Source organism: Ovis canadensis, chromosome 11, assembly GCF_042477335.2.
Source record: "Ovis canadensis isolate MfBH-ARS-UI-01 breed Bighorn chromosome 11, ARS-UI_OviCan_v2, whole genome shotgun sequence".
NCBI classification, from domain to species: domain Eukaryota; kingdom Metazoa; phylum Chordata; class Mammalia; order Artiodactyla; family Bovidae; genus Ovis; species Ovis canadensis.
Window position 1 is genome coordinate 19,242,685 of NC_091255.1, and position 24,945 is coordinate 19,267,629.

General features: G+C 37.9%; 2 protein-coding genes across 4 annotated transcripts in view; one reads left to right on the top strand and one right to left on the bottom strand.

Annotated features, from left to right (window-relative positions):
• The window catches only part of RPS6KB1 (ribosomal protein S6 kinase B1), a 40,073-nt gene extending 33,808 nt beyond the window's left edge, over positions 1-6,265 (top strand). For 2 of the 3 annotated variants that reach the window (XM_069542607.1, XM_069542608.1), the window contains exons 14-15: positions 1,532-1,644; positions 2,455-3,358. In XM_069542607.1, the coding sequence (XP_069398708.1) occupies positions 1,532-1,644; positions 2,455-2,692 (351 nt within the window). In that variant the 3' untranslated portion in view covers positions 2,693-3,358. Of the gene's footprint in view, positions 1-1,531; positions 1,645-2,454; positions 3,359-5,883 lie in introns of those variants that run through there. The other variant, XM_069542609.1, reaches the window with a different exon arrangement.
• A 1,510-nt stretch (positions 6,266-7,775) lies between these two features.
• On the bottom strand, positions 7,776-19,084 carry RNFT1 (ring finger protein, transmembrane 1). Its single transcript, XM_069542611.1, has 9 exons — positions 18,529-19,084; positions 16,848-17,296; positions 16,578-16,654; positions 15,402-15,502; positions 13,736-13,889; positions 12,862-13,020; positions 12,122-12,187; positions 9,767-9,868; positions 7,776-8,957 (listed from the first exon to the last, which is right to left on the bottom strand). The coding sequence occupies exons 2-9, from the start codon at positions 17,248-17,250 to the stop codon at positions 8,823-8,825; spliced, it is 1,197 nt and encodes a 398-aa protein (XP_069398712.1). The 5' UTR covers positions 17,251-17,296; positions 18,529-19,084; the 3' UTR covers positions 7,776-8,822.
• Between the last annotated feature and the right edge of the window lie 5,861 nt (positions 19,085-24,945).

The window sequence follows — 24,945 nt, forward strand, 5'->3', positions numbered from 1 at the left end:
TGAACACAAGAACAATTCATTTTTAGGTGGTAGCCAGAATTCTGTACACAAAGATCTCTTTTAAAATTAATTTAAAATAGTAACAGCCCACTTCTCTGGGGATTGTGACTGTAGTAACTGCTGTTCAGTTAGTATTTTTTTTATTGAAAGATAATTGCTTTACAATATTGTGTTGGTTTCTGCCATATAACAATGCAAATCAGCCATAATTATATATATAATCCCCTCTCTCTTTGCTTCCGATCCCTCTCCCATCCTGCCCCTCTGTATCGTCACAGAGGGCCAGTGTGGGCTCGCTGTGTTACACAGCAGCTTCCCACTAGCTCTCTGTTTTACACACGATAGTGTGTATGTGTTGGCTGCTTTCTCAGTTCACCCTACCTTCTCCTTCCCCCACTGTATGCACAGTCCATCCTCTACCTCTGAGTCTCCATTCCTTCCTTACAAATAGGTTCATCGGTACTGTTTTTCTAGATTCCATAGGATAACTGCCTTACAATACTGTGTTGGTTTCTGCCATACAGTGCAAATCAGCGTAAGTGGTGTGTGTGTGTGTGTGTGTGTGTGTGTGCGTGCGTGCGTGCAGATCAGCGTAAGTGGTGTGTGTGTGTATATATATATATATCCTCTCTATTGAGCCTCCCTCCCACCCACCCTCCAGTAGTTTAAATCCCAATAGAATTAAAGGATATTCAAAGATGATTAAGGCAGAGTCTGGTCCTCTTGGTAGTAACCTTCAGCCCACTAGAACATGTGTGGAAATGGCCTTGGTGGTCCACATGTAGCTGTCACAAAGCATGTGCTCTATAGAATTGCACCTCACTCTTCAGGATTTCACCCAAAGCCTTATTGAGTCTTTTTACAGTAAGTCAAGTGCCTACTTGTAGGTCACAAGGATAATAGAAAGGAAGATAGGTATAGGATTAACTGTTACAGGGATGAACATTAACAGCAAGATAAATGATAGGCTGGTAACCTAATAGCCAGGTCCAAGAAAGAACTAAGGCTACCAAACTGCATTATTGCCTGTTACAGTTAATAGTTTTCACAATGTTGGCCTTTGTTTGTCAGGAAAATCCAAATCTACTCAATCATTAGCATAAAACCAGAAAGACCCTATTACCAAGTTAGAGAATTCTGTTTTTATTTTGGCCTAATAATGAGAAGCCGTTTGGGGGATGAGAATGTTAGTTGCTTATAAGTATGTGGCTAGAAACAGTAGAATTTCTCTGCATATATCTTTGTATTTAACATCTTAATGTAAGAGCCTGTATTTTTCCTGTTTTGTTCTACTTCTTTAATACAGTGAAATTTAGTTTGCTGGCCTTTGTGGTTCAATAGAATTCTGCTGTCTTGGGGTCTATGCCTCTTTCGAAATGGCTGGAAGGAAGGTAATGGGTGTGAAATGAGATTGAAGAGGTTGGAGAGTAATCACATTGGTGATTTTAGGTGTACATCATTATCTTGGTGTGTCAGAGACCGAGCAAAACATTTTCCCGACATTCTGTAGTCCACTGTTACTATCTTTCAGGGTTTTACATATGTGGCTCCATCTGTACTTGAAAGCGTGAAAGAAAAGTTTTCCTTTGAACCAAAAATCCGATCCCCTCGAAGATTTATTGGCAGCCCACGAACACCTGTCAGGTATTCAGACTTTGTTATTATTTTTTAATCTAGAAGAAAGCACATTGTTTAAGAAATTTATGCCAAGTTACATAAATAGAAAATCTGTCATCCTGTTTGGTTGGTGTAAGCACAGCATCTCTACCTTCTTATATTGCAAGTCATCCGTTTGTGACTAATCAATGAGAAAATGCTATATAGTTTACCTTCCCTCCTGAAAGTAAGCTGCTGCACTGGAAAGTGTCCTCTTTAACCATTCATTCAAAATTTATTATGCACCAGGGGTTGTGCTGTGTGCTAGGGACACATGGTTATGACAGGAATTGTCCTCGTCCTGAAGAAGCAACATGGGGGCTCCTATTCATGAAGGAGCTAGCCATACAGAACAGAGAGGCACGGGGGTGTTACAGGCAGAGGAAGTGCATGCGGAAGTCCTCAAGGAGGACAAACTTGGCTGCCTTCTAGGCCATGAAAGGGAGGTCAACATTCCTAAAGTGTGGTGAGTGAGGAAGAAAATGGCAAAGGTTTGGAGAAATATTTTATTTTAAATGCAATGAGAAGCTGTTTTAAGTAGGAGAGTAAAAAATGAATTTTTTTTTTAAAGTATCACTGATGGTTTTATGAGGGCAAGTGTGGAGGTTAAGAGACCAGTTAGGAAAGTAACAATTAGTCTAGGGGCGAGATGGCTCAACTTCTGCCTCTGTGCCAATCCATACAAAAAGGAAATTAATTGAAAAAAAATCACATTACCCCACTTGCTTTAAATGTAAGGGAAATGTTTCTTGTTGAGATAGTACTTGAGACAAATGATAGCTCTTCCTTGTCTTAAAGCCCAGTCAAATTTTCTCCTGGGGATTTCTGGGGAAGAGGTGCTTCAGCCAGCACGGCAAATCCGCAGACGCCTGTGGAATACCCCATGGAGACAAGTGGGATAGAGCAGATGGACGTGACAATGAGCGGGGAGGCTTCAGCACCGCTTCCAATACGACAGCCAAACTCCGGACCGTACAAAAAGCAAGCTTTTCCCATGATCTCCAAACGACCAGAGCACCTGCGTATGAATCTATGACAGAACAATGCTTTTAATGAATTGAAGGCAAAAAAGGTGGGGAGGGGATGTGTGAGCATCCTGCAGGGTGAAACAAGAAGACTCAAATGACAGTCTCGAAGAGTCAGTGTCATGACATAGAACACTTTGGACAGAAGAAAATTAAACATGGATTTTAAAAAATCAATCAATGGTGCAAAAAAACTTAAGTGAAAATAGCGGAACTCTTAGGCACATCAATTAATTGATTCCTAGCAACATCGTCTCAACCTATCAAGGATTTTCATGTTGATGGCTCGAAACTGACAGTATTAAGGGTAGGATGTTGCTTCTGAATCACTGTTGAGTCCTGATCATGTCGAAGAAGGGTTATCCTTCCATTAGGCAAAGTATGAATTTGCCTATAATACTTGCAACTAAGGACAAATTAGCATGCAAGCTTGGTTAAACTTTCCAGCAACATGGAATCAAAGATGAAAAAAAACTTATCAATTGATGTTTTACGTGCAAACAACCTGAATCTTTTTTTTATATAAATATATATTTTTCAAATAGATTTTTGATTCAGCTCATTATGAAAAACATCCCAAACTTTAAAAATGCAAAATTATTGGTTGGTGTGAAGAAAGCCAGACAACTTCTGTTTCTTCTCTTGGTGAAATAAAAATGCAAATGAATCATTGTTAACCACAGCTGTGGCTCGTTTGAGGGATTGGGGTGGACTTGGGGTTTATTTTCAGTAACCCAGCTGCAATACCTGTCTGTAATACTAGGAGAAAAAAAAAATCTACTTAATCATTTCTATTTGCAGTACTGTTCTGTGCTAAGCTTAACTGGAAGCCTTGGAATGGGCATAAGTTGTATGTCCTTCATTTCATCCTTATCCTGGGCCTGCATTGCACTGGAAAAATACCGCCACTTTATACCAGTATTTAGTTCAAGACGTCAAACATGTTCAGCCCGTGGCTGAAGGACAGAAGCGAGTCAGGATAAAATGCGTATCGTGGGGCGGCAGAGAGGGGGAGAGGAGGGAAATCCAGGGGAAGAGGGTGTTGCCATGGTCCACTCTCTTGTGTCTAATGTCTTTACAGCAATTTGGTAAGGTTTTAAGTTTTACTTCTTTTTACTGATTTTGCTGTCTACCTTCCTTATATTTCTTCCTCAATGGTTTTAAAAGGAAAAAAGATTTTTTTCTCCTATATTGGGGCTACATTTTTTGCTTATAAAAATATTTGATGGCCTTTTGATGAATGTCTTCCACAGTGAATAAAACTTAGTGGCTTAATTTAGGAAACATGTTAACAAGACACTATGTTTTTGCAGTTGTAACAAAGTCTACATAAGTGATTCACAGATACAAAGAATAAAAATAAAGGTAACTTTACCTTTCTTAAATACTTCCTGCCTTAAGAGCATTTCCATGACTGTAGATGGTGAAAGGGTTTAATATCTGCAGAGCTTTATAAAAATGTATTTCAGTGCATACTGGTATAATAGATGATCATGCAGTTGCAGTTGAGTCTTATCACCTCCTTTTGTTTGTCTTTTATAATGTCTTCAGTCTGAGTGCGCAAAGTCAATTTGTAATATTTTGCAACCCTACAATTTTTTTAAATAGATGCTGCTTGCTATGTTCTCCAGACCTTTTTGAGCCATAGGATCCAAGCCATAAAATTATTTATGCATGTTGAATTCAACCAGAAAAGAGACAAGCTTTGCTTAAACAGCAATTCAAGTGAGATAAGGTGAAATCCTATGACATTAAGCAAAAATAGAATCATGAAAAATGATTGGAAATACACCTTTTCAGTTGTGGCAATAAACAATTGATAACAGCTCATCTTTGGACAGAAAGTTTGAAAAAAAAAAATCCCTCCCTCAAGACCCCCCCCCCCTTTCCTGTTGCAGCAGTCTACTGGACTTTATAACTGTAACTAGTAAATTAGAAGCTACAATAATGATAAGGGCAGAAATTGTACTTAAAAGTGCAGGTCTTTATGATGGCTAAAAAAAAAAAACAGACCACAAAAAACTATGGTGATAGATACAGGCTTCATTTCAGACTATAAATGACTTGTCCTACTCTGATAGTTTCAAATATGTTTACTAACTATTAATATTGTGTTGACTGCCTGACCAAATTCCAGTTAAAGTTTTACACCAAAATATTCCTCCTCAGTCCTATTTGCTAGTAACATTTGCGTTGTGTTGCCTGGCTATAACCACCCCACAGTTAAACCATTTTCATAATTAGTACTGCCAGCAGTAGTGGCAAACACTGTAACCTCCCGCATAAAAAGCATTAACTTCATACCGACCATCCATACAAATAACAGTTTTTCAAACTTTAAACATTAAGTGAAATTAATTTTCTATACTGTGGCAAGTTTATTGAGAAATTGTTTCATAAATGGATATCCCTACTATGACTGTGAAAACTTGTCAAGTGCCACTTTAGTGTCACAGACAGAAAGCACACACCTATGCAATATGGCTTACCTTATATATTTATTTGTAAAAAACCCAAGCATAGTTTAAAATATATGTCAATAATACTAGTCTTGAGTTTCTGAAAGGGTTATTATTCCAGGTAAGTGTATAAAAAGAGATTTAAGTGTTTTTCTTTCATCACTTATTTTCTTTAAAATCAGCTATTTACAGGATATTTTTTTATTTTATACATGCTGTTTTTTAATTAAAATATAATCACTGAGAACTGAAGTTTACTAATTTTGATTTTATAAGGTTTGTAGCATTATAGAATAAACTGGGATTTATAAACCAGCTGTGATTAACAATGTAAAGTATTAATTATTGAACTTGAACCAGATTTTTAGGAAAATTATGTTATTTCTTTTTCTCCTTTATGGTCTTAACTAATTTGAATCCTTCAAGAATTTTTCCATACTATTTTTTGAGATAGAAGGTAATGGGTGGGGGGAAGAATGCATGTATAGTACTCCATAAATTCAACATTCTTTAAGAAATATATGATTATAAATAAACTGCATCCAAGCCTTGGATTTTATATTTAAAATAGGACCTAACTATTTCGGTAATTCAGTCATGTGGTTCCTAGCTTATAAGGGCTAGATCTAAGATTGTTCTCATGAGAAATGTTGAATTTATGAAGAATGGATTTTGAGGCTCTGAAAATGGTTAATTCCTCAGATATAAACATCAATGTCCAAACATCTACCTTTTTTCCATAGGAGTAGACGCTAGCAAGCTGGACAAAATAATCATAAGTATTTGTCCCACCATGACCTGTGGTCTGTGGCTGACTGATACAAAATTCTTCGTGTGTGATTCTTTATTTACCACTACAGCACAAGTATTATCTCAGTGGATTATCTGAAGTAACATTTGAAAGAAGGGTTCATCTGTGTTTGCTCTTTTAAAACTTTTTTTTCCCTACCCTAAGTTGGCTTTGCATCTACCAGAGTAAATAAATTCTTCAGCTGCCTTATTAGGAGTGCTTTGAGGGTTAACACCTTTTCTGCTTTTCATCTTGTGTTTACTGTATTAAAGTATTTGATTTCAGATTGAATGAATGTAAATAGAAATTAAATGCAAATTTGAATGAACATAAAATAGAAGTGATTTTTTTTATCATTATTACTCTAAGATAGGAAGAAATAACTACCAGATACACAAATGGTTTCAATAATTTTTCCCATTTATATGCTAGATGTGTTCAGGTTCTCATATTTAATAAACTATATATGTGAAGAATAACAGTTGTAAAATTTGCTTTTGTGGAGAAACTGAAGGAACAAATTTGTAACAAGTTTTAGTACTGATTTGATTAGGTGTTAAACATCTGTGATTTCCAAGTCCTGTCAAAATAGTAGAATGTAATAAAAAAAACTTCATGTGAAAAATTATGTGAAAGCCAGCTGCACAAAGAAACACTGAAGGACTTTCTTGTGCAACAGTTTTTTCAGCCACATTTGCCAACTTCATTATTTGATGTGTATGCACAAGATAACTTAGTGGACAAATCTGTTTTTAACTAATATCTCAATATATCTGCTGTAAGATGGGCGTTTTGTGTAAACCATCTCTTATTTATGAGGTAATTGAATCACATTTGCCAATATAGTTTCTCTATAGAAGTTCTCAAGTGGGACTTTTTTTTAATAAAACAGTAGTGACTCTTGATGTTAAGTCTTTTAGAGGGTATGATATGAATTCACAGAATAAATGGGTTCTCATTCCTGTTTTTGAGCTGAAGGAATAAAAGTACAGAAATGCCTCTAGTTCATCAGTGCTGTTAGTGAACAACACAGCTCTCCTGCTGCATTTCCCTCCTTTTTAGTTCACAGTGAAGTGCTTGCTTGTTAAAAAATCCCCCACTGTCCACCACAGACTTGTTATTCAGTCATATTAAGAAAGCTGTCCATATGGCCATAGGGTAAGCAGGTATTGTGTTAGGGCTGAAATAACCCATGTGGTAAGATGTTACTCTTATGTTTTTATCAAGAAGTTAGTATATTTTTTACACCCAAATTCTAATCTCAAATTGCCTCTCTTAACTCATTCCCTGCTGTATACCCAAATAACAACTATTGGCTTTATCACAAAATTAGGAAGGTGATTTAAAGCTAGCTTGTTTTTTTTTAATATTTGCAGTGGTTCTCAAAGTAGGTAACATAATTAAGTATATCATCCTGAATGAACAGAAATACATGTACTTATAACCTAGCAGGGGAAAAAGTTACAGGCTTTCTAACGTTCTTTTGTCAGTTTGGGTAGCCATAAGGCATGAAAGTGATGTAACCTGTATCTGGTTGGTCACTATCCTTACTAATCCATGGTGGTGTGGTCTTTGTCTTACCAGCACTGTAAATTTGTTGAAAATTTCTGCCTCTACCCCCTAACTTCTCCTTCTCACCACTGTCTTTTTTTTCTTGCGTGCAAACTGATGGTAAACAAGAAAATAAGCAGAGGCCTCACGTCAAGATGTAGATAATAACCAGTCCTTCAGACTTGTTACAGATCTTGCTTCCCTCATGAGGTTTCAAGGGGAGAGAGGAAGCACCTCTTTCCCTTTGCACCACCCTGCACAAATACCTGTAGGCAAACAAACCACTCTCCAAAGTTTTGCTGGCCTGTGTACAAGCTTTAATCTCTCAAGCAATGATGATTCAAGCATGAGCTTCCAAAACTTTTCTAGAGAAGCTAGCTATAAGGGGAGTTCTTTTTTAACAAAAATTTTTTGGGCCAGGTGGCATGCAGGACCTTAGTTCCCCGAACAGGGCTTGGGAACACACTTGGATTGGAAGCAGAGTCTTAACCACTGGACCATCAGGGAAGACCTGGGGAATTATTTTCTAAGAGTCTGAGTTGGTCTTGTTTGTCACACTATTCAAATCATCACTGAAACCAGCTGTATGTAATCCATGTGAATTATTTTAATAGTTAATTCAAGAAAGTCCATGGCACTATACAAAAAGCAAAAATCATGAACATTAAAGCTGAGGGCAGGATTGTATGTATTAAGTCCACAAAGAAAAGGAATTTGTCTTTTATTCTCAATGACTGCTAATCATACTACAGAGAATAACAATACTAAAATATTTCATCCTCAGTAAATTAGTCTTCCTTAGAAAATTTTGATTGTACAGGTAAAATATAACATTTATAGCTTTCATTTAAAAATACAAATTTTCGGAAAAAATTTAAGATTTTTAGAATGGGAATTATAAAAGTCAATGCTAAAGAAAATTCTACTTTCAGATAATGTATATCTTAAAATATTATGAAAAATACTCTTTATTCTGAAAACAATATCTGGAAAGAATACCTGAATTCCTGTAAAACCACTAGTTGTATTACCCAATTGTCATTTTGGTAACATTAACAAGAAAACACATTTACAATTTAACACTGCCATCATAAGTCAAATAAGGATAGAATAAATGTTTCATATGCATTTGACTGAACATTACTTATATAATATAGGATCTTTCATTTAATATTTTGATAAACTGGACTATACACTTAAGTATTAACTATAATACTCTAAAACCATTTGGGAACATTTTCCTTAACTTCCAGCCCTGAAAATCCATTCTAATGTCTTTACCAGTAGTCACTGTAACCAAATAAAATTAGTGTTTTGTGGCCTTAATATTAAGTTGAAAACTTAATATATTTGAAGGTGTGATGAAGTGGCTCCATCTTTCCATTTGTTTATATGGTCTGAAATCACAGTTCTGCACAGCGGACACGTTTTTTCTCTGTTAAACCATAAGGTAATGCACTCTTCACAAAATATATGCTGTAAGGGAATTAAGAACTAGATTTTATAGTTGGTAACATTTTAACTTTAAGTTCATCACATTGCAGAAAAACAGTTCATTGTACAAGCGAGACAACAAAGTATATTCAAGAACGTAGAGAGCAGTGTTAGTGGCAGAGACAAGTATTCTGACTGGTCCTATCCACCTAACCACATTTAATAAAATACAAGTTATGTTTAGGTGATGACTTTAAGATCAAGGATAATGACTAAAAGGGGCTTCCCTGGTAAAGAATCTGCCTGCCAACGCAGGAGATGAGGGCTCAGTCCCTGGTTGTGAAGATCCTCTGGAGAAGGAAATAGGAGCCCACACCTGTCTTGCCTGGGAAATCCCACAGGCAGAGGAGCCTGGCTGGCTATAGTTCACGGGGTTGCAAAAGACTCAGACACAACTTTGCAACCAAATGACGACAACATAATGACTAACAGCTTAATACAATCTTTGAGAGTTATAGGAATAACAGGAAATGGCCTTATACAATCCAGTAACACGCTGGTATTCTTAAAGACTAGTATTCCGTTATTAAAAATGGTCTGTTTCCCAGTCACTGTGGTATCCTGTCTGCAATCCCTTCATACACACTTCTACATAAAAACCATTAGAACATAAAGGACAAAACTTAGCTAACCTACCAAACCCCTAATCACAAATAAGAAATTCATAGTATGTGCCCTGAATGCTAGTTTCTGCTAAATAATATACATATTTCTTCCTGAAAATTAACATAAATGTGACTTTTCCAAGTCCAGAGAAGTGCTGTATTAAGGCTGCTTAAAAATAGAGTTACCTGACAGATGAGAAGAATTGGCTTTTGAAATTCAGCTTGACATATTGAACAAATATCATCCACGTCTGAACACTGTCTCTTGCTGGCAGGGACTCCGTAACTCTATATAAAGATAAGGTTCTGTTCCTTAAATACATAGGTGATACTGTATTTCTCAAATCTCCAAGGAACTAGGCATTTGAAAACTTTCCCAAAGGATATAAACATTTCAAAGCTGACCCATGTATGCAGAATCATGTCTGCATCAAGGTGAACTCATTACATTATACATAAAAAGAATCTTGGAAGATTGTTAGATTCCCAAATAATGATAGTGCTTGAAATTCAAATGGTTTAAGAGACCAAGCAATGTAAAATACAAGAATTATGCAGTCTATATTCATGTACTATGTAACCCAGTATTGCCAAATTGAGCCACTTACTACCTATGACACTGGTTTAAAGTCAATGCTGAGCTTGGTTGGCTGAACGTAACTCATGTAGAGACTGCTTTAGATTCCTGTGCTCCACACTGGAGATCGATTCAATAGGTCCAGATATACCAGAAGGTAACCCAGAAATCTAATTTTTGAAGCTTTCCACATGAGTTCAATATGAAGAAGGTTTGGGGGGACCACTAAACTGTCCCACCACTAAATCTAAAAATAATTTTAATTATCACAAAAACTAGCATTTAGTACTAGCAAAGAATGATAAAATTTTACAAAAGAACTGTAATTGCAAAACGTTACTTGGATAGCGCTCTACTGTCAAAACAACACAAACCTTTCAATTTCCTTTTTTAAAGTCCTAAAAGAAGTTTCTGATCTTGTTAAGATCTTATAACTTCCTTACAAATTCAGTAGAATTTAGTCATTAATGGGGTATGACAAAATGCTATAATCATCTTTCTGTAGAAATGATGTGGAAAATGTAGCTGAGGAAAAGAACACCCAAGTTTCAGTCATAGTCATGAGACCGAAAGTGTGACATGACTTAGCAACCTGAGGCTATGATCTAAACTTACTTTCGAAAGTTAACAAAATCAAAACTCAAAGGATATAAATTGAAAATTAAAATTTTTTGAGATCAGTGATGTTAAAGATTCTAGAAATAAGATACTGATGATCTTGACGCCAATTTCCCTTCAGTAAATGCCATTTAGAAGAGTACACTGCACATGTGTATGCTGACAAGCCTTTAAAATAGCACTCTTGTCTGGCACAATGCAGACTCCCTTCAGGTGAAAATATCCTGATGATGACTGCCATTTCCAGGGCAACATTAAGGAACATGAGAATCTCAAGAACAAAACAGAGTGTTGATGACTGTTAGTCTCTTAATGCTTCATGGAGAAAATACCAAAGGCATTTCAGCTCAAGCTCATTAGATTGACTGCTACAGCAGAAGCCTAGTACAAACATAATCAATCGATTATGTACTCCATAGCTAAATTCAAAAACTAAAGTCTGGATTTTATTGTATCTGTTAAAGGAAAGAAGTCTGAATAGGATGCAGTGAAACTTGTTACTGTGTTACCATCTTAGGGGAAGGGTGTCCTGGCCAGTTTAGTCCACTTCATTGGTAAAATCCTGTTTTTCAAACACACATTATTAGACTGGCATTCTTGTAAGTCAAAGTCTCTTGAGTCCTGACCACGTAACTGTTGAAGTACCTAATGGACTCTATAACTGAGAATCAAACTCTGAAATCTGGTGATCACACTTATATACTGAGAACCTGAGGCTAATAAATAGCAAATGAGCCATTATCATTTGAGCTATGACAGACACCCTTTCTCTACAGTTTGTTACATCAGTAGAATCACTGATGTATAATAAAGTTATAACTGACAATGGAATCTCAAGTTTAAAGTTTATTGATACTGTCAAGAACTTACTTGTGCATATGGAATTCAGTATTGGGGAAATGTTTCCAGTAAGAAAATTCCAAGGGACATGATTTTTGGTAGTAAGCTTTCTTCATATACACAATAAATTATAAACAGTTTCACAGAAGCTGAATAGGAGTTAATGAAAACACACAAAGCCACTAATTGTGGATTAAAAGAGGAACAAAAGTTCATATGATTTTTGAGGGAATGTTTATAAAAGGTTAAAAATGTCAGGTGATCTGAAAGGGCAAGAGGCACACTCAAATACACAATTACTTCATCAACCATCAGGTGTTGTCAATGCACAAGTTAAGAAATGGGTCACAGAAATAAAACCTCTTTATCATCATAACCCCAAGTGCCAAAGTACTAGAAGTATTTCTAAACAATCATGTAATATAAGTCTGCATTTGTAACTGCTGAACTAAACCAATTTTACAATGAAAAAAGGTAAATAGTTTCCTATGATAAAAAATACTTACTGGTCGTGTAACAAATATTCGCAAAACCCGTCTGAAAGTTCTCAGGTGTCCAAAAAAGTCCAGAAGCTGAAAGGCAAAATAAATCCTAACTCATTAATTCAAAGAGCCAACTCTGTTAAACTTAGAGATTAATGCTAATATCAAATACTGCTATTAACAATGCTCACTGCATATCACAACTAATCATTTCATTCTAAATATAAAGTCCAATTATGGGATATTTTACTCAACTTATCAATTTCAGCCGACTCGTAACCAAAATGAAGTACATCTTAATGCCTAGAGTTACAATCTGGTCAAGACAAAGATACACTTAACTAAATCAAATATATACTTAACTAAATCAAGGCAATTTTACCTGGTTCACATGTCCTTAACATATTTAAAATTTCATAAAATGACTAAGTTGAGGGGCAGGACAAGATACTCCACTAGTTTGAGAATTATGTACCTGAGAGATGCTACTGATGGGGGTGGGTATGTTCTCTTCTTCTCATTCTCTCCCTTAGATACTGCATGCTACATGGAGGTCCACTCCCCCAATGAAATCTGAGAACCACTGGATTAAGATAAAGATACCTATTTCCTTTTCTCCATTTCTAAGTATAGAATCTGCCATTTATTTCAAACTAGTGATATGAAGATTATAATACAGTTAAAGACAAAATCAGTTACAGGTAAAATCTGTAAACATTATTACATGAATCATTATAAATGACAAAATTTATTATGTTACCTACTTTTAGTATGAGGTAGAGTAAAGCCAGCAATATCCCAAGACTCCATCTAGTAACATTACCAAACTCCCCATAGCTTATAAGGTAACGAAACCAAACTGGTATGGGAACAAAAGTTCGGTAATACTGACATAATTCTTCTAAAAGCATATACCAATAACCCTAAAAAGGAAGAAAAAAGAAAACAGAGCCAACAAAGCTACTTATATACATAGCACAAATACTCCATATTGGACTGACAGCATCATGAGTATATGGCACAACAACACAACTTTAAAATTAGTGTTCATAATGATTATGACTGACAACCTCAACTTGGTTCTTAGATGTTACAGTCACTGGTTTGTTTTCAAAAAATTTCTAGAGAGTGACAGTGAAAATGTTTTATGTACAATAAAATATCTTGCTGACTACAAAAATTTAAAGTTTTAACTGAATATGAAAAAACACCAAATAACTGCATATAGTCAGTTATCAATTATCAATAATGCCCCAGAGGAAAACAAGTATAAATGTAAATATTTTCCCATATATGATGTGGGGACTGATTTTTAGATTATTCCAAAGCAAGTATTATATTATTGATTTTATTGGAAGGGATATCTTGTTTCAATAGGTCTGAGATAATATAATAATTAGGTTATTGAGCAAACTGGAAAATTATTAAAAGAATCATTTAAATGGATGAGATGGTTGGATGGCATCACCGACTCAATGGACTTGGGTTTAGGTAGACTCTGGGAGCTGGTGATGGACAGGGAGGCCTGGCGTGCTGCGTTTGATGGGGTCGCAAAGTCAGACGTGACTAAGTGACTAAACTGAACTGAAGCACTGATACGGTTTGCTAACATCTTTCCAACAAAACATATGAGCTTACCTTAGATTTAAAAGGCATGATGAAAGAAGGCACCAATAAAATAAGGCATTTTAAACCCATGAAGAGGAATTTCAGAATGAAGTCTGTAATTCCAACAACCCAAAGTACTTCCCAGAAGCTTGAATAGTCCAAAGTAGGATTTAAAAAAATTAAGCTACCAAGAGAAGAAAAACACAAAACTTACTAACAGCAACATAAAAAGATAAAAACATCAAAACTTACTAAAAGCAACATAAAAAGATAAAAGTGCTGACGGGGTTCTAAATTTACTACCAAATAATGTGTAAAAAATAGGAGTTTGACAAGATGCTAGAGTTTACGTAAACAGATTATTTTGGTTATTTTAAAGAGACTTTTAAAATGTTTTAATTTCAAATCTTTCCTCCTTAAAGAAAACAAAGAGTCTTCCTAACTTGTCATGATTGACATCCTCTAGCCTGTAATCTAAAAAATTCACAAATAATAGATATGTCATTCTCTCCTTAACCAACTCCAGTCAAGATTCTCATCCCTCCTTTCCAGTGAACTGCTTCTGTCGAGATCATCAACTCCCTCCTTCTTGCTAAATTTGAAGGTCACTTTCCCCCCTTCCCGCCTTGAAATATTTTCTGCCTGGACTTCTGACGCCACTCTCTTCGAGTTGCCCTCATGTGTATGGTCTGGTTGTTCTTAATGACTGCTTCTTAAGTCTCCTTTGCTGCTACTCTGGCTAACTGTGAGCATTGTCCAGTCCTAGGCCTTCTTCTCAGTCTATACTTTCTTTCCCTGGTTCCTCTTGTCAAGTTCCATGTTTTTAAAATATCCACCATGTGCTGATAACACCAAAATTTACAGCTCTAACCTCTACTCTGACTTATGACAAATAACTATAATCATTTTAACAGTTCTACATGGCCTCTCAAACTTAACATGTTCAAAACAAAATTACTGATTTTCCTTCAAAACCACTTCCTTCCCCAGTCTTTCCTAGCCCAGTAAATGGCACCACCATCCAGACAGTTGCGTAAGACTGAAAAACCCAGGCATCACCCTTGATTTTTCCTCTCACCCACCCACCCAATCCAATCTCAGCGGTATCAGCTACACCTACAAACTATATCCTAGATTTGTCCACATCTCTCCAATACCACTGAAACCCAGATTTCTAGTTATCTGATTAAAGCTGAAAATTCAGAACACTTCCATCTGACATGGAAACTGATCAACTACTGTTCTTTAGCAAGTTTTCTTCTAGAAACAAATATCAAGTGTTCTCATCACATGTACACACAAGAAGGTAACTAAGGGAGGTGCTGGATATGTTAACTTGATTGTGGTAATCATTTCACAATTTATACATATATCAAAACATGTTGTATAAAATATATACAATTTTTACTTGTAAAAAATAAAAAAGGTCACCAACAATAATCTAATGGTATTTAGTAACTATTGATTATATAAGTAAAAATTTTAGTATCAGAAGTTATTTACTGAGCACTTGCTATGAGGTAAGGCACTGGGTATAAAACATGAATAAATCACTTTAAGCTCACTATCCTGGAACTAGACAAATAAGTAAAAATTGAACTCCAACAGTAAGTATGTGCAAGTAAAACTTTACAAAGTGCTATGGAAGATATGATTATATAAAAATATGTGATTGTGCACTTGGGCCTCTAATTACCTGTAGTAAAGTGACTGAGAATGAAAGGTGTAATATAAAAGAACAGAAGATCCTGCTAAGAATACCAGTAACCAAGCACACTGAATCTTTGAGCACCTTTCCTGAAAAATAAATAATTTTATAATTTATTACTTTGAATTATGCCAGAATTTTAAATATCATTATCTATTTTAATGACTAACTTATTAACTTAATTTCTCTTAATAAAAATATAGATTTGTTAAATTGTACATATCATTCTATTTTGTATAGCTTTAATGAACAACACAACACAAGTGTAAACAGATTTTTAAAATACAAGCTTCCTCATTGTGTAACAACATTATCTATGTTTCAAAGCCAAATCTTCTACAAACTGACATAAAGAACCCACCTAAATGAAAACTTTACTTCTGTAGCTCCCTATGTTTGCCTTCCTAACAAAACAGGCGTGTAGAAATCCATTAAGTTATCAGGGTTTATAATTTTAAAAATTCTCATACAACTCAGTAAGAATAATTTGTTTTTAATCTGCTTTATAATTAAGTTTTAATTACTAGTTTAATTAAAAGTTTTACTAGTTTTAAACCCTAAATTAAACTTTTATGGTTTGATAGGTTGTAACTACAAATTTTCAGGTCAAAATATATGATTCTTTACACAGACATAACCCTTTAAAGTTGCTTGAAGGTGAAATTTTATGAACTAATCCTGTTTTCCCAATAATTTACAATAGGACTCTGACAATTATTAAGAAAAAACTTCTTGGGTTTAGTTTTCTTTAAATAAGAGAAATCTAAATAATTCAATACCCATTTGTTCAATGTACACTTTTAAGTATTTTAAATCTTAGAGTACAACGGCTGAAGTTTTAAATAATGGCGTGTAGTCAAATTAACTTAAAACATGAAGGCACTTGACAAATCAGACCATATGGTGATCTGTCTAGGTTTTAATCCATCTAGTTTTTATTTATCAGGAACCCAACATAGAAAGAAAATATGGTGAAACAATTCAGTATTAGGACAAATCAGTTATTCCAGGTCATTTAGATAACATTTAATATATTATGGATGTTCAATTATACCTATTTAAATTTATCAAATAAACTATCTTAATTCCTATTTCTCTCAAAATGAGCATATAATTCTACAGGGAAAAACATTTAATGATTTTTTAATTGCTGGTTATACTTACTCTTAGAAAAACCTGATTTACAATGCTTTTGTTTGCATATATAAAAGTTGTAAGCAGCCCAATTCCAAGAGAAATTCCTGTTAGAAAATAAGGTCCAGTTAATTGAAATAAAAAAAAAAAGAGCTAACACAATGACATGATTTTAAAGGAAGCATATACAATTTTAAAAGCTAACAGAAAATAAGAAACTGAAATACATGAAGATTACCAACAGACAGAGAATTAGCTGAATATAGCAATGAAACAACTCAATGCTTTATCATACCCTACCTGTTATATGCTGCATAACAAGTTTGACACCCAGAATCAAAATATATGGAAGACTCTTCTGCAACCACTTGAAGAGATACCGGAATTCTGAGAAGGAGCTGCTACCGTGATCTCCATACTCCGTGTCGCTATCATCAGGTTGCCTGGCTTCACTGTGGGAGTGACTCCGCAAGCGACTGTGTACACATCCATGGGTACAGCTGTGGACACCCGACCTTGTATTTCTGGAGCTTGGATTTTCAGCACATTCTTTAGGTAGGGAGCTTATCTGGATATGAACATCTCCAGAATAAAGACAGGAAGCTTCTCCTGTCAGTCTTGTTTGGACACACTGGGAGGCTGAGGCATCCTCACTGCCTGCAGCACCTGAAGGGCTGTGCAGTTGACTACAGTTGGCTTGCATGGCCCTTGAATACTTCTGTGATTTCTTTGCTTCAGGGCTCTGTCTCCTAAAAATCAAAGAGCAGAAACTATTCTAAGTGAACAGTTAAGTACAGGCAATATGTGGCTCACTTGGAATTGGTTATTCGCTAAAGGAGAGGCTGGTAATCACAGCAGATGAGTTATTTTCAGGTTATCTAGCACTCGACACTAGACGACTCCTTCCTCCCCACTGACGCGAAGGCTCTGCTGCCCTATGCAAACTATCTTTCAGGGAACATCTGCTACAGAAAAAGTTGTGCTTCAGATGCCTCCAGTTCTCTGACAGAAGGAACTGGCAAAATACTCAAAGTACGGGAGCCCAGCAGATGTTAATAGTACTAATAGTACTCATTCATACTAGAACACTCAGTACATTTACTCCGCGCAACTAGAAGAGTGAATCTGTTTTTTTAATGCCTACAAAGACTAGGAAGAAAACATCAAATCTTAACTCCGTATTAAGCAACATCATGCGTAACTGATACTAATAATAAACATTTCATTTAGGTGACCTACAAATTTCCTTTTATGCTGAAACACTTTCCCGAAGCTAATAAGAAAAGTTTCCAATAATAATTAACACCAAGAAATAGTACTCTTCCCTGCCACTCTCAAAAATATATTTAAAATAAGACTTTGGGAGTCACCGTGTAATTGCTATACGACTATTCTGAATAAGGATAATTACGCAGCCTGCACATTAAAAATGCGACTCTGGAGGGGTGGGAAATCCGGAAAGAAAACATCGGCATCCAAAGATCCCTAAATGACGAGTGTGGGTGGCAGTCAGAATCCACTTGAAAAGCAGAGCCTTTCTGCCGTTTCCGTAGGAGGAAGCTGGGGTTAACGTCAGGGCAAATTCCGTGTTATTCTATTTCATTTGTAGGTCTGAAATTTTTTGTTTTCAGTGACTGTTGGGCGGTTTGGTTTTTAGTGCTCTTCACCAAAGGCTTTCACCGATACTCCAACGCCACGACTGCCCTTTATTTCCTCCAATCTCTGGAGACACCGACGCCGGATGGGTCAGTTTCAGCGTCTTTTTCCATAAATAAAACCCGAGAACCCTCCCACTTCCCTTCAAGCATGAAGCAAGAAAGGGGAGAGAAAGGGAAGAAAAGTAAAATGCAAACGGCTCTTCCGGAATCTCCAGGACAGATTTTTCCACCCACGTTCGAGCTTCGAATGCCTCTGTTATTCTCCCCAGAGCCCGTTTCGCCGCGGCCCCTCTCCTCCTTCGCCCGCTTCCCACAGGTCTGACCTCTCATGACGATGAGCGGACCGAGGCCCAGGCAGCGACGGCAGGAACAGCGAGAAACGCCGTCTCGAGGCCTTCAGTCCCAGCCATCACCTTCAGACCCCGTCGCCGGCAACTCTGGCCCAGCTCGGCGACGGCGCGCGCGCTCCCGGACGTCCTCACGTGCGCGCGCCCCGCCCCCGCGCGACGTGCCGGGGGCCGGGCTGCGACGGCGGGGCGGGGCGGAGGCCGCCGGTGGGTGTGGGCGGTGAAGGGAGGCGTGCGGCGGAGGACCGACCGCCGGCGTCGGCGTGAAACAATAAGCGTACGTGCGTCTGTTTGGGGCCTCCAGAACCTGCCCTCGAGGGAGGAGCCTGCAGTTGGGGGCCGACCTGGTCCCGCCCCGGCTCGCCCGGCCTCTGGAGGCTGCTCTGGCCTGTGGGCGCTTGGCTCGCGCCCGGCGACGCGTGAGGTAGAAGAGCCACGTAGGCGAGGGTCGGCGCGCCCCTGAGAGGGCGGGACGGGGCGGGAGCGTTCTGGTGTCGGCCACCTCAGCTGACCCACTAGTGAAGTTGTAACTGAACTGGCTTTTTGTTACATTCCTAAAGTTGCTCTGTGAGAACGAGGCCCTGGCGAAACCTGAGGAGATCAGGAGCAGAGAGAAGTGGGGGATGGTTTGGGAGAGAAGGGGGTGGTGTAAGTATCAATAGAAGTTAAGAGTTTAAAAACCCTGTGGGGTGTAGAGAACGCTGTACTATCTTCGCGGTAATTGTTAACCTAAAACTGTTCTAAAATAAAAAATTTATTAAGGAAAACTTTAAACAAAAGAAACAAAAAAACCTTGCCTCTTGTTCCCGAGCCAAAATATATTCTAAATGATATTTAATTGTATTCTATGAATCTGCCCCATTCGCGACAACTACCAATAGCCTTTCTACTTTGAACCTTAAGTTTTCTATCTTTAATTTCTAGAAGTTGACGTCAAGCAAATCTTGGTGGTCTTTCTATAGGTCTTGAAATTAAATATTCCATGCCGCTGGTGAGCTGTTCAGTCCTTCCTCACTAGAGGGTAAATTTCATACATACGCGCATATGTCATGAATTGAAAATCTAGAGGGAAAAGTGATACTTTTTTTTTCTTAATTTGGTCTCGATTTAAAAGGGGTCTGTGATTTAAACCATTTGAAACTATTCACAACATGGCTCAGAGGATAAAGAATCTGCCTGCAGTGGAAGAGACCCAGGTTGGATTCCTCGGTGGGGAAGATTCCCTGGAAAAGGGAATGGCCTCCCACTCCAGAATTCTTGCCTGGGAAATCCCATGGACAGAGGAGCCTGGTGGGCTGCAGTCCATGGGGTGGCAGAGAGTTTGACACGACTGAACCACTAACACACACAGCTTACACAACAGGTTTGCCCGTTAGTTTGATGGCGTGTGAATTTTGAGGCTCCTTAATCATGAAATTGTGTGCACCTTATTTCCTCGTGTATCAGAGTACAGCTGAAATCACTATTTAACCTGAATTAACCACTTTGAGGATATGCTTAAATCAGATTATTTTTATTACCAAACCATTTCTTTTGGTTAAAAAGGCATTCCCCCTCCTTCCCACAACAGGTGTTAGATCTACTTCCCATTGTCAATTAAGATATTACTAGATATTTTGTTTGTTTGTTTTGGTTTTCATTTTCTGTTTGTTTTTTGATATATGGCTCCATGAACTTCACAGTCTTCATGACGAATTAGGTTCCTTTGTCAGAAAGTCTTAGTCCACTTAGGCTGCAGTAAGAGTATAGCCTGGATGGCTTATAAACAACAAATTTATTTCTCACAGCTCAAGAGGCTGGGAAGTTCAAGATCAAGGTGTCAGCAGATTTGATGTCTGGTGAGTTCCTGCTTCCTGGATTATAGATAGTTTTGTCTCTGGCTGTGTCCTCACATGGTGGGAAGGTGGTGAAGCTTTGGAGACTCTTTTATAAGGGCACTAATCACCTTCACGAGAGCCCTTTCTTAATGCTCTAATTATCTACTGTCACCTCTTTATACTTTGCCAACAAAGGTCCGTGTAGTCAAGGCTATGGTTTTTCTAGTAGTCATGTATGGATGTGAGACTTGAACTGTGAAGAAAGCTGAGTGCTGAAGAATTGATGCTTTTGAACTGTGGTGTTGGAGAAGACTCTTGAGAGTCCCTTGGACTGCAAGGAGATCCAACCAGTCCATTCTAAAGGAGATCAGTCCTGGGATTTCTTTGGAAGGAATGATGCTAAAGCTGAAACTCCAGTACTTTGGCCACCTCATGTGAAGAGTTGACTCACTGGAAAAGACTCTGATGCTGGGAGGGATTGGGGGCAGGAGGAGAAGGGGACGACAGAGGATGAGATGGCTGGATGGCATCACCGACTTGATGGACGTGAGTTTGAGTGAACTCCGGGAGATGGTGATGGACAGGGAGGCCTGACGTGCTGCAATTCATGGGGTCGCAGGGAGTTGGACGCGACTGAACTGAACCTCTTTATACTATCACATTGTGGATAAGGTTTCAACATAGGAATTTTGTGGGGGACACAAGAATTAGGTATGTAGCAAAGGCTGAAGCCAAGCTCTGGGTTATAATGAATTTTTAAGGAAACTTATTCATGTAGTATATTATATTATTCCTACTACACCATGGATATTTTTATTTTAAACTTTAACATTTATGGGAATTTAGGAAACAGAAAAAATAGACTCACATAATCCAGCTACCACAATGAGGCATCAATATGTTTTAGTACACTGATAATTTTAGTACATTTGCAAATTTAGTACATTTATATACCTTAATATAATGTTTAAATATTCATTTTAACATATTTATAATTTATTGAAGGTATGTTAGTTCATATTGAAAGTTTTGGTATACTTTAAACCGCATTCCACTCAACTGAAAAGTAACATTTGAAGAAGAGTACTGAGTTAATGACAAGATTTGACAGTGATAGACTTATCTGATAAATTTTCTTTCCACTGTCACCTAGAATGTTGGAAATGGACGTTTTAATTGATAAACTCAAAAACATTTGTTGAGTACTTACTGTCAAAAATTATAGTAGATTGTTGGAGATCTAGACATTAAAAAAGACATCCCACAGTGAAATATGTGGTTAGACAGGTCTTCAAGCAAGTAATTATAGTGTATTGGAATAAACACTGTAATTGAAGGTTGTGTGAGGTGCAGTGGATGCAAGAAGTGGGAGCATTTAACTTTGCCAGGCAAGAAATGCCTTATTAAATCTGTGATATTTAAGATGAACATTGGACTTTCCTGGCAATCCAGTGGTTAAGACTCTGCACTTCCATTGCAGGGGTCATGGGTTCATCCCCTGGTCAGGGAACTAAGATCCCATACGCTGCATTGTGTGGCCAAAGACAAAAAAGTTGCATATTGAAGATTAAGTTGAAGTTTACCAGGACGTAAGTAGTAATAGGACATTTCAGATGAAAGCAGTATGTGTAAAGTCATGGTATTGTAATTGCAGGAATTGAGAGACTTAGTTTTTTTGTTTCTGAAAGAGTAGGGTGCATATGAGGGAAGAGTAAGAGTAAATAGGGGCTAGAAAATGAAAGATTTTGTGGGTCTCATTTAGGAATTTATAGTTTATTCACATGGCCAAAGAGAAGCTATTAAGATTCAAGTAGCAGAGTTATGTGGCCAGATTTGTAGTTTTCCAGAAAAATTCTCATGCTACTAACTTACAGCAATGCAAGCTCGGCTGGGAGACTGTTACAAGTAGCAGAGTAGGACGTGAGAAGGTCTTGAACTTCTCAGTGAAGTGGGATTCTAGAGGAAGAATGAGTATGGAGAGATACAGGAGATAGAGTCAATTGGTTTAAGGGTGGTAGATAGTTACACTTCATAGTTACACTTCTCTTCTCGAGCTAGTTTTCCATACCTGCTGCTGCTGCTGCTGCTGTCGCTTCAGTCGTGTCCCACTCTGTACAACCCCATAGACGGCAGCCCACCAGGCTCCCCTGTCCCTGGGATTCTCCAGGCAAGAACACAAGTGGGTTGCCATTTCCTTCTCCAGTGCATGAAAGTGAAAAATGAAAGTGAAGTCGCTGAGCAGTGTCGACTCTTTGCGACCCCATGGACTGCAGCCCACCAGGCTCCTCCATCCATGGGATTTTCCAGGCAAGAGTACTGGAGTGGGGTGCCATTGCCTTCTCCGGTTTCCATACCTACCAGCACCCATATCTTTGGGTAGGCTTTTTCCAGGCTAACTCATGCAACTTACTCTGGCTACTGAGATACTGGGATGAAAGCCGTTGTAATTTAGCAGAGGCTTGCAAAATGTTTGCATGTTGGGACTTGCCCTCTTATTGCTGGCAACTGTATCACCATGTAATCAAATTAGGGCTAGCCTCCTAGAAGATGAAGGACTACTTGAGGAGAGTCCACAGGTGTCTCAACCATCTTGGCCTCCTCAGTTGTGGCCCCAGACACATGTGTGAGACCATCCTAGACCATCTAACCCCAACTAAGATGATTCAGACCAGAATAATCAGCCAATCAACCCACAAATCACAGGAAATAATAAATATTTTGCTTTAAGCCTCCAGATTCAGAGCAGTTTCTTTCATAGTAAAAGTTAACTGATACCCTAAGTGACCAAGCAGATGTGAAGTGGGAAAGAAGTGTAAGATGAACCCCCAGTTTGTTCCTTAGGTGAATGGATAAATCAGTTGGAATGCTATAAATATGAGAACAAGTATAAATATTAGAATGAGTCATAGATCATAGGAAATGCATTTTTTTTATAAAAGGCCCAAGTTTGGGGGGATAACAATATCTTCAGCTTTGGAAGTACTCAGTCTTAAGATTCCATGGGACATACAGGTGAAGATATCCAGTTGGCAGTTGAATATAAAGATCTGGAGATAGAAAATTTGGAGTAAAAGCTGTAGCTGTAAATAACATTACTCATTGTCATTTATTAGTTTTTGGAACTCTTTTCCTTGGTATTTTAGACAGTGTTGTCTACAAATAGAGACAGCCTCTTCCTTTTCAGTCTGTGTGTCTTTCTTTATCATTTTTGCTCTAACTTTCATCACATGTTGAATAGGAAGGGTTCATGAATATGCATTGCAGTATTCGTTGGAAGGACTGATGCTGAAGCTGAAACCCTGGTACTCTGGCCACCTGATGCAAAGAACTGACTCATTGGAAAAGACCCTGATGCTGGGAAAGATTGAAGGCAGGAGGAGAAGGGGATGACAGAGGATGAGATGGTTGGATGGCATCATTGACTCTATGGACATGAGTTTGAATAAACTCTTGGAGTTGGCGATGGACAGGGAGGACTGTCGTTGCCTTGTTCTTGATTTTAGGGGGAAGGCATTCAATCGTTCACTATTAGGTTAGCTGTCAATTCAGTTTATTCACTCAGTTGTGCCCGACTCTTTGTGACCCCATGAATTGCAGCACTCCAGGCCTCGCTGTCCATCACCAACTCCCAGAGTTCACTCAAACTTGCATCCATTGAGTCAGTGATGCCATCCAGACATCTCATCCTCTGTCATCCCCTTCTCCTCCTGCCCCCAATCCCTCCCAGCATCAGAGTCTTTTCCAATGAGTCAACTTTTCGCATGAGGTGGCCAAAGTACTGGAGTTTCAGCTTTAGCATCATTCCTTCCAAAGAAATCCCAGGACTGATCTCCTTTAGAATAGACTGGTTGGATCTCCTTGCAGTCCAAGGGACACTCAATAATCTTCTCTAACACCACAGTTCAAAAGCATCAATTCTTTGGCGCTCAGCTTTCTTCACAGTCCAAGTCTCACATCCATACATGACTACTGGAAAAACCATAGCCTTGACTAGACGGACCTTTGTTGGCAAAGTAATGTCTCTGCTTTTGAATATGCTATCTAGGTTGGTCATAACTTTTCTTCCAAGGAGTAAGCGTCTTTTAATTTCATGGCTGCAATCACCATCTTTGATTTTGGAGCCCCCCCCCCCCAAAATAAAGTCTGACGCTTAGAAGGATGTAAAAAGCCAGAAAGCACAAATTACACTGAGAAACCTTAGCCAGAATTGCCTAGGGTGATAGTTATATAGGTTAACCAAGGTAAAGATTCACCAAGAGGCCAAGGTCTTCTGCCCAGACCCCCAAAGCTATATGCACTTGTGTGGGTAAAGTGGTCAGGTCTAGAGAGATTTCTGAGACTTCCTTAAAACAGAGCCCCATGCACTGTGGTATGGAAACCCATTTATAAAATGCTAATTTGGACTTTAATCAAATTGAGAAATTATGGAAATAGAAGAGTTTATAAGATTATAAAATTAGAAGGTTTTGTGTAAAGAAATTGTGTCTCCTTTATCTGAATGTTTTATGGGAAAGAATATTATGTCTGACTGGGGAATGTCTCCCCTTGCTGTTGTTTTAAAACCAAAATCTGTTGA